The 14972-nt window shown below is 42.1% G+C and overlaps 1 protein-coding gene across 1 annotated transcript; it reads right to left on the bottom strand.

The window, feature by feature from the left end:
* Nucleotides 1-984: 984 nt before the first annotated feature.
* LOC308301502 (caspase-3-like) lies at nucleotides 985-11347 on the bottom strand. The gene is made up of 7 exons (XM_080745501.1): nucleotides 11242-11347; nucleotides 8506-8631; nucleotides 7129-7280; nucleotides 6673-6801; nucleotides 6001-6176; nucleotides 5216-5354; nucleotides 985-3123 (listed from the first exon to the last, which is right to left on the bottom strand). The coding sequence occupies exons 2-7, from the start codon at nucleotides 8601-8603 to the stop codon at nucleotides 2897-2899; spliced, it is 921 nt and encodes a 306-aa protein (XP_080601627.1). The 5' UTR covers nucleotides 8604-8631; nucleotides 11242-11347; the 3' UTR covers nucleotides 985-2896.
* Between the last annotated feature and the right edge of the window lie 3625 nt (nucleotides 11348-14972).

Genomic DNA, 14972 nt, shown 5'->3' with positions numbered 1-14972 from the left:
CCCGCGCCAACTGACTGGAAACAAACTGTACAACAAAGACCATGTGACCGGAAGGGGCGGGATGCTTTTCTGACCGTCACCATGGAGACGGGTTATGTTCCAAATCAGAAGGACCTTTGGCGCCGACTAGTGTCTGTTCTGTTCAGAATCATTTACAACAGCATCTGTGCAGTTTGAAACAGCAGTGAGTGGGTGAAATTAAAATATATAAGTGTTTTAACCCATTTTACCTTGTGTACCCTGCTTAATGAGTACTTTTACGTTACTTTTACGTTATATTTTGTACTTTTACTCAAGTACAAAATTTGATTACTGGACTTTGACTTTCACTTGGAGCCGAGTATTTCTACATTGCAGTATTGATACTTGAGTAGCCTACTTCTTTCTACCACTACTTTTGGTGTGAGAACAACAATGATACTGTAGATCAGATGATGAACAGTGTTTATGAATCTGTCTCTACTGTGGGGTCTGGGAACCCTCCAGGGGTCCTTGAGGAGGTTCCAGGGGGGTACAGAGTCAAATGCTCGATATTTAGGACCCAATTGTGGGTCTGTAACTCTGAGAGTTGACAAATTATTAAAACTGGGGGTCCTTGAAATTAGCCACAAATGTCTTCTCTTACATAGGGGTCCCTCAGTGGAGGGGTTATAAGGTTGACAGAGTATGCCATTTTATTCTGTTGCCATAGTTTTACGGAGCACACATTTTGTTTTGATAAGCGATTGCAGATCATATTGTATTGTTGATGAATGTAAGATTCTAAGATGCTTGTATTTTGGTGTGGGGAATGTAGGGATGCGAACCCCACACCTTCCATTAACAGAGCCATCAAGCCATATTCAAAATAATAGACCCCTCCTTGAATCATGAAGTTTAGGTGTTTATGTGTGTTGAAAATAAAATAAATAGGATTTGCCACCCAAACCTTTATACCATCCAGACAGATTTAAAAAACTGTAGTCAATGATAAATGCAGATTTTTATTCTTATAGCATCATGCAGCGACTTAAGTTCATTTCAGAAGACAATTATGAATGTAAGCCTTCATGATTTGCCATATTATCTGTGAAGTACATCCATTTCATACATTTCCTTTTCAACATTCTGCTAGAAGTAGATTGTGACAAACATCATACAATGACAGAACTGCAGTTTCCTGAAGGCACGGTTAGTATTTCAATGTTCTGAAGTAAACAAAATGCCCAAAGAATATTCTCAGGATTTTAACCGCACATTTTTTTCCTCTAGCAACCCAAGCCCTACAATCATCTAACACACACAAAAATTGGCTCAGCACATTACCCAATAAAGCTCTTCCTTTTTATCCTCAGACAGAAAGTGCAAAGTGTTCCTTATGAACTCAATAATGATGTTGTCCAGTTCACATGGACTGTAGTATACCCTGAGTATAAGGGATAGTTCCCATGGAGACTTGAAAATCAATAGAAAAAAATCATTTTGGGGATGAACTATCCCTTTAAACTGAGATTAGAAAACGGAATAAAAACATGCAGTATTAGAAACCAGCGAACATCATAGGAATGTTTTTATTTTTTTCCATTCTAGGCCTAGGGCATGGTTACGCCACACTTTTATTCTATCTGTGAGGGCTTATTCTGCATTCTTTTAGCAGAAATCAGCAAATGGCAGCAAACCACTCCATTCCCATTGAAATGCATTGGCAGAATCCGCACTCATAGGTAGAATAAGTGACCGTGTCCTAAAGAAGTAAAAGCAACGTGACTCTACACTGGCTCTGTCGATTTCAAAACTATTCCTGTGGGGAAAAACACAGGAAGTATTTTTTTCTTTATCTGCAAGGGAAGGAGCAGCAATTTTAGTATAGTTAAAGAGTAGAGTAGAGAGACCAGGGTAAACATCATAATATTCTACTTTAGCTCATCTTCTTCCTCACTACCTCTAGATTATGTTCAGTGTAAAACTCCCAATGTGTATTAGAACACATACTGTATTCCAAAACGAAACTCAACCCGATATGGGTTCGTTTACGTGTTGTCGTTGCCATTAGACTGGCCTCTTTCACATTTAATGAATGATATGTTGATGAATTGAATTACATGATTAAGAGAAGTGGTCACACAATGCCGTCAGGCGGAATGGTTATACTAAAACATATCCAAGTGAAGAATATATTTGAATTATTTGTTCTAAAGAAGAGTAGAATATCTGCAAACCTTAATTAAAAAAGGTACTGCAAGTGATGGTTTGAGGGGGTAAAAAGTTAAATTACTATATTCTAATCATTGTCACCAGTAATCATTGCTATAGAGTGTTTGTTCAGTAACAAAAGACTCTACACTCTCCAGCTCTTTAATAAACCAAAACAATTCAGGTTGCCAATTTCATCCAATCAGGAGAAAGTACCCATTTATCAGCTTAGATTTGAGTGTTCCAGTTCAAATTCAGTCTGCTCATTTAAAATGTATATTTACTAAAGAGCTAGAGATAGGGCCTCTGTTACTGAACAAACAGTAATACAGCAATGATTACTATCAAGAAAATAGAGCTATTTAACACATAGTTTAGCAAGCATCACTTACTGCACCTTTGATATCAAAAATCTGGTTCTCAAAGTAGGGTCCTTGGGCTGGCCAGGTGTCCCCAGCAAAAGTAGTTAATGTCCCGTCACATTCATCTTAACCACTTCATCCATTTACGTATAGGTTGGCTGTTAAAAAATAGCAGATCTACAATCTCACAGTGTGTCACTCCGTGCCACACTGCAGGCTTGTATATCTGCTATTTTTGAAAATATTCAAAAAGAAAATATCAAATAAAGGTTCTCTCCTGGGTATCCCTGCACAAAGCCTTTTCCAGTCCACGGCCAAATGTATAAATAAATTGGCACGAAAACCTTTGGAGAACCACTGATCTAGGGAAAGTAGAGCTCTTTGGTCAACATGGAGACGATGCACGGGATCTGCTTCTGGCCGTCGAAGCCGGGCAGGTTGGAGTTGGACTTGAAGTCCAGCGCTACCTTTCGGTTGACCCGGATCATGATCCGCATCAGCTCCAGCTCCTTGCTGTGGCGCTGGAACATCTCACACAGAGCCTGCATGAACCAGGAGCCACAGGCACTGTTCCTCCACGAGTAGTACCCTGGAGAAGAATGACATGCAGCTTGAGAACATTGTGCTTTTTGGTTGACTGAGTAAAGCACTGGCTGCAGAATCTTGTTTTGTAAAACTTTAAAGGACAACTTTGGTTTTTACAAGGGTTCACATTTTAGATTGTCATTAGAGAAAAGAAAAGATGTGTTAAAATGTTTTCATTTACTAATTTCTATCGTTTTAGCTATTTAATGATTTTGACTTCAGTGGGTGGGGGGCATGCGTGCAAGTGGCTAAATATATCTTTTTAGACACAATAAGCCCATTACCAAGATGCACCGCATTCACGGGCAGATGTGACTTATGGGGGCTAGTAGTGTTACTGTAAATAGTAATAAAGAAATCACTGGCTTATTATGTATATAAAAATACACATTTAGCCAGTACGCATGCCCCCACCCACTGAAATCAAAATCACTAAACTGGCTAAAACGATAGAAAGCAGTAAATGAAAACATTTTAACACTCATCTTTTCTTTCCTTTAATTACGATCTAAAATATGAACCCTTGTTGTAAAATAACAAAGTTGTCCTTTAACCCTCACCTACTGTAAAAGCATTTCATGTTTTTTCATGGCCTAACTTGAATACAGAGATAGGTAGAAGAGGCACCTCTTCAGACTGCACCTCACCCCTTAGCACTCACCTCGACTCCACCTCACCACCACTAGCACTCGCCTCTTCAGAATCCACCTCACCCCTTAGCACTTCAGTCTCCCTGCACCCCTTACTGCCACCTTCAATTGATTCCCGCCACTGACCAGGCTACAATCTAGACAAATTGTGGTCACTTGTTCTCATGGCTACCGTTTCAGATTTGTTTTTCTCAACGTTATTTAGACAGATGCTAGGTTAATACATAGTTTCAAATGTAGCATACAGTCAACCAGAACAAGATTGTTGTACAGGATCTCCTCACTGGCCAGTAAGAATACATTGAGGACTCTAGCAGGAGCACTCATCCAAAGTCACTTCGACTACACATGCACCGCATGTTACCATAGCACCACAAAGGCTTTAATAACAAGGTTCCAGACATCCCAAAACAAACTGGTTAGGCTGGTAAGGCTTACATCTACAACTCATTTACTGGTCTACAAGATACTCTACACCACAAAGACACCCATGTACCTGTCAAACTACTTTAAAAAACGGCTAGGACGTCCACAATCATAACGCTCTGGATAATCATGAAAAGTGTCTGCTAGGGCGCCCGCTGGCCTAGTGGTCAAGGCGCATACCATATACTAGGCTATGACACCTGCTGGCGTCGCCGGTTCGAATCCCGATCCGGACGACCTTTGCCACATGTCATTCCCCATCTCTCTCCCCATTTCCTGTCAGTCTACTATCCTATCAAATATAGTAATAGTCGGTGTTGTATTGGTGATTCAATGTTTGGGGGGGGACACAATTTTAATGACATCAGGAGTTAACAGGTCAGACAATGGTCTATTGATATGCATACAGGCTCGTTCCTTTGTTAAACCACCCTGGTGTGACACTAGAGCTTCATCTGTAAACGTTGTCGAGGTGTGAACTTAAAGGTTGTTTTACAACCTCGATGCATGTCCGTGCACATGAGAGGCGTGACACGGCTCAGAAAAGATAGGGGACGGAGTCTAAACGTGTGACCGGACCAATACAACACTGGTCCAGGGTTCCCACGGTCATGAAATTCCTGGAAATATTTTGAAATTAGAAAAATATTTTTCCAGTACTGGAAAAGTTTTGGAATTGATCAAGGGTCCTGGAAGGTCCTGGAAAAAAATAGCTATGCATTGTCTTTGGTTATTGATTTTGTTAATACCTCTGAAATGACAAATTAAACATTGGCCAAATTGTCAAATATTAGAGGCAGAAATTGTGAAAATAGCCGATCTACATGCTCACTGTGAGCATGTAGATCGGCTATTTTCACAATAGAAACGTGTTATACAAAATTCCTCAACTCTTAGTGCTCGTCAGGGTGCCGGGTCCCCAGTTCCCACTGGCATACACTACCTGTCTTTGGGCATTGCGCATAGGAGTAAGCGACTTGTTATTGAGCTGAATTATTGTTATATAGTCCTGGAAATTACCTGGTGCAGTGGAGTAAGCATACAGGAAGTCTGCCTCCACTGGAATCCTGCATTCTTCTGACGGCGTGACACTCACACTGTCCGTCTCAATGCCAGTGTCTGCCTCTATGCCAGGGTCCAGGTCGTTGCCACGACACGCCTGGTAAAAACACAGGGGCACACACATGGTTTAAAAGTGAAAACCTTGCCAAGCACCTCAATTCTGTGGAAAACGTGACGATAGAAATGACCACTAAAGTTCGTGACCACTATCAACACAGCAGTGTTGATTTTTTTCCAGACTAAAACGAAATAAAAACTTCCCAAGCTATGATGACTAAAACTAAGACTAAATATAGACAATTTTGTCAACAAATAAAAACTAGACAAAAAAGTTATAGGGAAGGACTAGTGGAGAAAAGATCATTTATGTTTGTTTGCGCTCGGGTGTTGCGCTCTGAAAATAGCGATCTAGAAGCTCAGAGCTTGTTGATTGGCTATTTTCCACGCAACCAAGTGTAAAATCAGAGTCTTTACGACGCCATAAAGGCCTGCCAAATTACATTTTTGTCAACAAAATCAACTGTAGATTTAGTCGACTAAAAACATACGATATTTAGTAGAAAACTAGACTAAAGCATGACTAAAACTGAATTACATTTTATTCAAAAGACTGACGAAAACGAAATCAAACGTTGCTGTCAAAATCAACACTGCAAGGACATGGTGCCAACAGTGGCATGGCATCACAAATGATTACACTCTCACAATCCAGAGCTAGATCTGTGCGTGCGTGCACGACTGACCTGTATGAAGAAGAGTTTGGGTTTCCCCACCAGGGTCCTACAGCGGTCTCCTCTGAACATCGACGTCAGCTCTTTCAGTTCCACGTGGTCGTCTGTTCCATAGATCTTCCCCTCGTCTCCATGGCTCAACATCACACACACAAACGATGCACTGCGACTGTGGTCCTCCTGAGATACTGTATCGAGGAACGGAGGACAGACAGAGAGACATCGTTTACATGTGTCCAGTGCTTTTCTTTCAAGCTCTGATTTAGACTAGTCTTTGGGATCTTTGAGTCTTTATTGGGATCGTTAATTCTGACCGATATCGATTCAATTTTAATAATGATCCAAGTCTTTATTAAAGACCACTATTGATACTTTCCTATTAGCTGGTGGAAAATGGGACATTTTGGAGGTGAACTACTTCTTTAAATCCCCCAATACTAAATTTGACCGTTTGCTCTGTACTCGGTCGCCCCCTCCTCTACACAGCAAACCGCTTTAGCAAAAATAGCTGAACTTTTATTTTCTGCAAATGTTCCACCCAGCATAGGGATGCTAGGATTCAAGTGGTTGATGTAAGCAACAGTTCCTAGTCAGTCAAAGATTTGGCACTTACTACGCTGTAGTAACTCTGTAGAGTGTAGACCCCAGAGTTTTCTTATCTGTGATATAGTCAAACCAACATACTGCTCCATAAGAGGCTTTTCATCTGTTGTGTGGTCTGGTCGTTGGCCACTCTGGTATTGTAGCCGAGCCCACGGAAGGTCTTCATGGCATTGCCAGCATCAAGATCTGTACCGTTACGGACATTCATTCCTGTACACAAACACACACATGTTGACGTCACCAAGAACGCTGGTCCCTGATTGGCTACCAAAAGCAGTTCTTGCGCACTCTGCTGGCACAAATAACTAAATATTTTAGTTTCCATTTAGTTAATCTGAGTTCCCAGAAGTTCTTTCTTTCCCCACTAGGGAGGCGAGAAGAACTTCTGGACAAAAACTATGATATCCCTGGCCAGGAAGTTGTCCCAGGCTCAGAATCTGAGCTGGGACAATACCGGATGTAGAGCCCTGTACAAACATTCACACAATTCAGAATAGAAACCAAACAACAACACTACAACAATTTAGCTGACATTACCCGTGTTCCTGTGGAAGTTCTTGTTGTTGATGATGACGCAGGTGCCCATGCTGGGGTAGTCCATGTTGTAGCGGTACTGGTCTGAGGAGGGCGCTGCGTCAGACTCAATCCCACCGTCTGTCTTGCTACTGGCCTTGGGTGCTTCTGCTTCCCTGCATGGACACACGTTTCAATAATTGCGACCGTCAGGGAGCATTTAGTATCAAAACTCTGACTGTCAGTCAGTAACGCTAATCAACAACTGCTTAGCCAGTTGTGTCTGTTTACCGCTGTGTTAGCGAGAGGCGGATCACGTTACCGCTGTGTTAGCGAGAGGCGGATCACGTTACCGCCGAGTTAGCGAGAGGCGGATCACGTTTGGAACCATCTGCTATTTTTGACGATTATGACAAAATAATTGCAATTATGTCAAATAATTGCAATTAGACGATTATGAAATAATTGTGGCAGGCCTAGCTTTGAGATGGTATGTAGGAGTGGTCATTATCTATAATGATCTTTGTCATAAAGGCCTCCTCTTGGCTAGGCTAGGGTCAAAGCTGTAGGGCTGTAGACTACCTCAGTCAACCAGAGAAGGCTGCCTAATTACAATCCTTGCATATTCACAAACTCCCCCAAGGGGTAAACAAACCAAACCAGAAACTCCATGGGGCTTGTGCAAGAATAAGCATACAATATCACGACGAAAACCTTTAGGAACGTAACAACATACCAACAACGCAATGGTGTGTAACACCATGACCGATGTAGCATAGGGCTGGGCCAATAACTGATACCTACTGTAGCTTATTACAACAACAAATACGTGCATCTGTTGAATTGACTGGGTTTCATATGCTTGAGTTATACTTTAGTAAGTTATACGTTATACTGTATATACTATGACTCTGGGATTGACACTAATGTCTCATAGGCACTTGCCTGTCAGGCAAGTACAGGTCATGTTCTGCTTGCCCAAAGGTCATGCCCACTTGCCCGAAAAGTAATTTTTCAGGTACATTTTGTGCTTCTATCAATAAATAATGTTAAATCGAAATCGATAACTGGCGAGTGGCGACAGTCACTCTGAAAAAACAGAATTGAGTGCAAACGCTAGAAGACGAAAGCAAGCTCCACTCGCCCAAATGTTTTATTTACTTTCCACGGGCAGTCGGGCAACCGTTGGTGTCAAACACCTCCCGTTATTCAGTGATAACGGTGATATCCCCTCTGCCCAACCCGCCCTCCCAGTGATATAAAACTAATATGATACTACCCCCCCCCCCCTCTTTAAACATCCATCTAATTTTATTTGAGCGATCTACTGACACTTGTATCAGCTCACTTATTACGAATATTTGTGTTTTGTTCAGTGTGTGTGTGTTTAGGAAGGCGTACTTCTTCCTTAGTGAGAATCCAAAGGCGTCGACAGCATCTCCATTGTTTCCAGCATCTCCGTTGTTTCCAGCAGTATCTGCGTCACAGTCGGACGACATGATGATCCTACAGCTTTACGCAAACAAACTGCGGAGACGTGGAGGAAACGATAAACATGGACGGTCAAATAAACAAACAATGGCGTAGATGAAGAATGTATGACAGTAAATCGATTCTGTTGGGGGGAAAACCTCATAATTCAACAACAGCGAAAGTAGCAGACCGTGTGTTGCTGACTGTAGTATGATCAAGTAAGGGGCATTAATTTACTGGGAAAGAAAAAGAAGATTATGGAGATAAGGTTTATAACGAAATATAGTAGGTGTAAATGGTAAATGGTGCACTTACATAGCGCCTTTATCAAAAGTCGCTTTACAATGTGCATTACATTCACACACACACACACACACACACACACACACACACACACACACACACACACACACACACACACACACACACACACACACACACACACACACACACACACACACACACACACACACACACACACACACACACACACACACACACACACACACACACACACAGCGGAGGAAACCATTGCTCAACCTGCTCATTAGGAGCAATAGGCTATATGCACAGTAGCCAGTAGACCTGCAGGAAGTGAGAAGACTCAAATTCTCTCCAAAATGGTTGCTGTTCATAGAGCCTATTAGGGGTTCAGAGTCTTGCTCAAGGAAACTTCTGTGGGAGACTGGGATCTTACTGGGAACCTTCCGGGTTCCAAGCGGCCCCTCTACCCCTGAGCCACTGCCATCCTGTACTCAAGATCAGCAATATTAAGGACATATGGATGAAGACTAAACGCCTCCCAGCGGCAGACGAAACTGGACGAGGAATGGAGATGGACCGGGCACACACTGGACACACAAAACCAGTGTCAAATACCACCAGACAGGTTCTGACTTGGAAGCCTCAGGGGAAGAGAGACAGAGGCCGGCCCCAAAACACCTGGCGGCGGGGATCTCCAGGCAGACACCAAGAGACTAACCTCACATAACCAGGCTTACTCATCTGTGTAGAGAAAAGCCTGGGGCGAGATATGAGGCAGAGAAGGGTTTGAACTGCAACGCATGACGTAACTTCCCTTAAACGCAGCACTTGCACCATTTCCCTTAGAACAACGCACAGTGCAGGGATACTGGGATGCAGATTCCAGAAATGTTTATTTTTATAGCCGATCTACAAGTACAAGCTTATCAATACCGGTGTCCAAAATCTACCAGTCATGAATGATACATTCCCAAATTCATATGTTCCTAGGAAACGCATACAAGTTCCTACAGGAAAGAGCAACCATGCAGTAACGTCACTCTGCATTTCAGTAACTGCGTTTAAATGGACACCTTTTCTTCCAATCTGATTAAAATAAACCAGATTGAGGGTTTTGGTTTTGGATCAAGTGTTTACACGTGGTGAGATCAATACGATCTGGTGTTTGATCGGGTTGTGAAAAGGTGAAGACCACACCTCTGCACCCGATTAGAAATTAAATCGGGTTGGTCTTGATCGGGTTCATTTATACATGGAGAATTTTAATCAGGTTTATTTATTTTTTTATCTTGTTTTAACCTGATTGAAAGTGTCCATGTAAACGCAGCCAGTGTCAGTAGTGAGTTCCACAGTTACACAGTCATTAATGTACCAACAGAATGAACTCAGCTGCTGAACAAACACTCTGAAGTTAGCTCAACTGAAAGTGAAAGCAAGATAATTGGTAGCCTATGACTATGTGTCCTTGTGACTTAAGTCATGGTTTAAAGGCTCTGCATTTGTGTTAGGCCAAGAATGGCTGTGATATGGTATTACATACTATACAGAAGTATATGTATGATATAGTGTATGATATTACATACATATGCATGTAACAGCAAAGCCATTCTGGGGCCAGCCAAGATCCACATGGACTGTTTACATTCATTACATGACAACAACAGAAAAAAGATAGTGGAACCATTGGCATACCTGTCTGTCTGTATGTACAAAACTGAACATGGTGGAAGTATATTTATTGTATTTCCTCTTTTTTTCTTGTTTTATTATTATATAGGGGTTTTACTGTGATATGGATAATACTAAATTGTATTTATAACGCACTTTACATTCTTGCGAATCTCAAAGTGCTACAACAGGGTTTAAAGCATGGCATAAAACAGCATATGTAGGCAGACAATCAATTACAGGGGAAAAGAAACAGGGCAAAAACAAAAGACAAGGCCCAGGAATAATTAAAAATCTTTTTTTTCCCCTTCTCCCTCTCTCTATTTGCTGTGCAAAGGCTACAGAAGAGGATCAGCAGTAGCCACAGTCAGTAATACACATTAGTTTTTTTTTAACAATGCCACCAACTGTCCACTACAATGACAAGTTCATTTTAAGTAGGAGACAGATACAAGTATCCATGTCAGACTGAAAAGAGCCGATCTACAAGCCCAGAACCCGTCGCGATTAAGCGAGGCGTTGTGTGCTTGTAGATTTGCTCTTTTAGTTTGAGGCATAACGTTGAAGCGTTCCTGTTGCCTGTTCTGTTCCTGGACTGTAGCATGCAATCACATGCAATGCAACCCATGTCAACTTTTATCCACAAAGTAAAGAAAACAAACACTACAAAATATACATTACTGTCACATGCAATGTACAGACATATATTTAAGAACATTTAAGAGAACCAACCTGGCACAGCAGAGATAAATAGCAGCTGGGCAAAGCGTCCTCTCAGTCACTGAACTCACGTCTCTACCCACTACCACAACTTCCTTGCAACTTATAAGGAAGTGCTTTTATGTGTCCCTCCGGCCTAAAGGATATATGTATAGCTATATATATATCCCATAGACTGGAGGGACACTCTGCGCTGTGATTGGCCAGTTGTTGGCATACCTGGCAACCTAGTCGTCATGGAAACGGGGGAGGGGGTTGTTAAACCTGTAGCAACCTGTGGAATCTGTGGCGTGTACTTTGGACAGGGGTGTAGTCATGAGGGGGAGGAGTACTCAATTAATTCAATTCAAAGGGCTTTATTGGCATGAGAAAACATACGTTTACATTGCCAAAGCAGAAGTGTACACAATACAATACAATCAGAACAACATATGTACAGGTGAAAACAGTTTTCATGCATCACGGTAACGTGCAGGCAGAGCAGGGATATATACAATGGTTTTTAAGGTGGTTGGGTTCCATTTGATATCCTTCTCTTATCACAGCAGCTCACGAATCTTGCTGCTGTGTTTGCACATTCTTTTACTTCACCCAGCAGGTATGGGAGTTTTTCATCATTGGTCATATTTTCAAACTCTCCTTGGGTGGTTATGATCTGTGGGAAGTATGTGTCTCTGATGTCTTGGTACAGCGGACAGGTGGTTAGAAAGTGTAGCTCAGTCACATATGATGACATATCCACCTCTTTCCGCGGGAGTTTACTGGAGAATGTTTTGCACCACACGGCACCACACTTCCGGTTAACAGATTGATTGATTGATTGAAGACTTTATTAGAAGTTTGCATAGGAAAGTCTTCAATCACGTCACGTCGCAGACTCGCAGATGCAGCCGAGCTTGTAGATCACACTCGGCTGCGGCGCCGGAAGCTCCGTCCAATTTCTGCGCAATGCACGATGGGATGTTGGAAACTTGTGGATAGAAACTAAATTGATTGATTGAAGAGTTTATATGAAGTTTGTTTCACGCTTAGAACGTGATAGAGTAAACCCAAACCCCAAAAGTTCATTAAGTTTAATGGAGAAGTGGTGCAAGACTTTAGAGTAGGCTAAAGGTGGTTGCACACTGCACTGCGTGTTTTCGTTGCGTTTTGGGAATCCGAAAGCCGTAGGCCAGGGAGAGAGAGAGGAAAGAGAAGGGACTGCGAAAATCGAAAAAAATCAACGTGGTCCGAAAATAAATACGAAACGGGCGGCAGTGTGCAAACGTGATTGACATAACGTGAGGTTGATTTTTTTATTCACACGCTCCGAAATTCACTCCGATATTCGGCCCGAAAAACGCAGCAGTGTGCAAAGACCTTAACCCCAAAACCCCCAAATTCCATTGAATTTTCAATTAAATTCATTTCAAATGAGCTTTATTGGCATGTAGGCCATGCATGCACACGTCAGAGCCCTGGACAACAAACTTTGGGTGCTTTGTGTCAAAATGTAGGCCATGCAGATTCAGAGCCCGGACAAAGCCAGATGTTGGAGCTTATAATAAAAAGAATAGGCATATATCAGGACTCAGGAGGAGACCAAAAGGGGAGGTAAATGTAATTTCCCCATCTCTTTGTGCAATGTTTCTATTTGGTGATGACATGTATTAGGCCTATTGTGTTAATTGTTATGCCGGGACCACAATGGACAGTCCCCAGGGGAAGAAAAAAAGGTGTTATCCTTTCATGCCGCAGCGTTTACATTTCTGAAGCATTTATTGTATTTCAATTTAATTTTCGAATTTGCCATTTCATTTTATTTATGTCAGCTATTCGCTTCCATAATAAAGTATTCAATGCAACGCGCTTTGGATAAAATGCACCAAATGAATCAAAATGCAAATCATCAATCTGCCACTAGGTGGGGCCAAAAGACCGTTTTGAGAAGCTGTGAGGTGCTTTGAAACGTTCCTCAGGTCGTAATGCTGTCATAATGAATGGCTCTATTCACACCCAGTGTTTATGTTGCTCTGGCTTTTCCAGGGGCAGTCAGTCCAACTCACTAAAATCACATTCCACCAATAAAACACTGTAAGGTTGAAATGAATGATACGTAAAGACGTTTTATGCTTGAAATAATAATTACAGGGCGAAATTCTGCAGCTATAATTCTGTAATTCCAAAAAAAACTGTATTTCCCACAAGCCACAATGCAAACTATTTACAATTATATTTACATAAGACATCTGGCCCCTGGTAAAATGTATGCTCTTAAATGCACCTTGGTATATGAAGCACAATGTGTATGAATTCAATTGACAATGACAGGTGTTATTGTGCACATCCAGTCGTCACTGCTGGTGCGCAAGACAAAATAAGTATACTAGGTCTAACAGTGGAGATTGGAGAAAGGAGAAAAGTCTGCACACCGCTGTGCAGCTCCCAAAAAAGTATAGGCTAGGCCAGGTTCTCAAAGTGGGGTCCGAGGACCCCCAGCCCCAGGGGTCCCCGAGGGGGCCCCTGGGTGTCCTCAGCTAAATGTGTTAATATAGAAAATAATCCCACCCAGTGTGAAGTGAGCAGTGCTATGTATGAGTTCATTTCATTACGCGTCCCGTGAAGCTTGGCCAATGTGACTCTGGCCAAACGTACAAACAGACACTAATTGACCAATGACAGTCCGGACAGGCACAGGACAAACAGACAAAGCCACATGTAGGCACCGCTCAAAAACATTTTTTTAGACCTCACACCTGGGACTCATGCACCTAACCCCCTCACTTGTAATGGGATAGGAAAGATAGCAACTTGCAATGGGCCTGCTTTTCAAGATAGGGACCAGTGCCCTCATACCTGTCAAACTGCTTCAAAAGCATGAGAAACGTCCACTGGCACAACACCAGAGGGAGCTCCACTGATCTCGTTCTCCCCACATTCATTCTGCTACTATGCCACCAAAATGTGGAATGTCTTATCAACAAAAAAGTGTGACTCCCTAGTCTCATTCACCTTCCTTCAAAACATCCATAAAAGCACATCTGTCTGCAATTTGCAAATAATTCTTCTAGCTTGCCAAAATAAATGACCCCCCTACACCGTTTTCCTGTGAATATACTTTTATTTCTCCTGTATTGTATAGTATTGCATGCACATCAAGAATTTCAGGGAGGCAACGAAGGCCATGTCTGTCGTTGCCCATCAGTTTGGCCGTGTGCCCCTCAGAAAAGTGGCATGCCCTGGGGCCACAGTGGCCTCAATGCCCCAGCTGACTGTACCACTTTCTCCTCTGCCTCTTTCTTGTCAATATGTAGACACCAGTGTCTCTTTCTTGTCAATATGTAGACACCAGTGTTCCTTGTCAATATGTAGACACCAGTGTCTCTTTCTTGTCATGTAGACACCGGTGTCTCTTTCTTGTCAATATGTAGACACCAGTGTTCCTTGTCAATATGTAGACACCAGTGTCTCTTTCTTGTCAATATGTAGACACCAGTGTCTCTTTCTTGTCAATATGTAGACACCAGTGTTCCTTGTCAATATGTAGACACCAGTGTCTCTTTCTTGTCATGTAGACACCGGTGTCTCTTTTTTGTCAATATGTAGACACCAGTGTCTCTTGTCATGTAGACATCAGTGTCTTGTGTTGAGATTCTGAATGGTTAACTCCCTTGAGTCCCCATCTTTAAACTAATCCAGTAACTTTGATTGGTGCAGAGATGAGCATGGATCAGATAGTAAATACCATCATCTATTTATTTCAT

This window comes from Nannobrachium achirus, assembly GCF_963921795.1.
Source record: "Nannobrachium achirus genome assembly, chromosome: 17".
Classification (NCBI taxonomy): domain Eukaryota; kingdom Metazoa; phylum Chordata; class Actinopteri; order Myctophiformes; family Myctophidae; genus Nannobrachium; species Nannobrachium achirus.
Note: the sequence above shows the minus strand (reverse complement) of the source record. Positions and strands in the feature narration are given on the sequence as shown.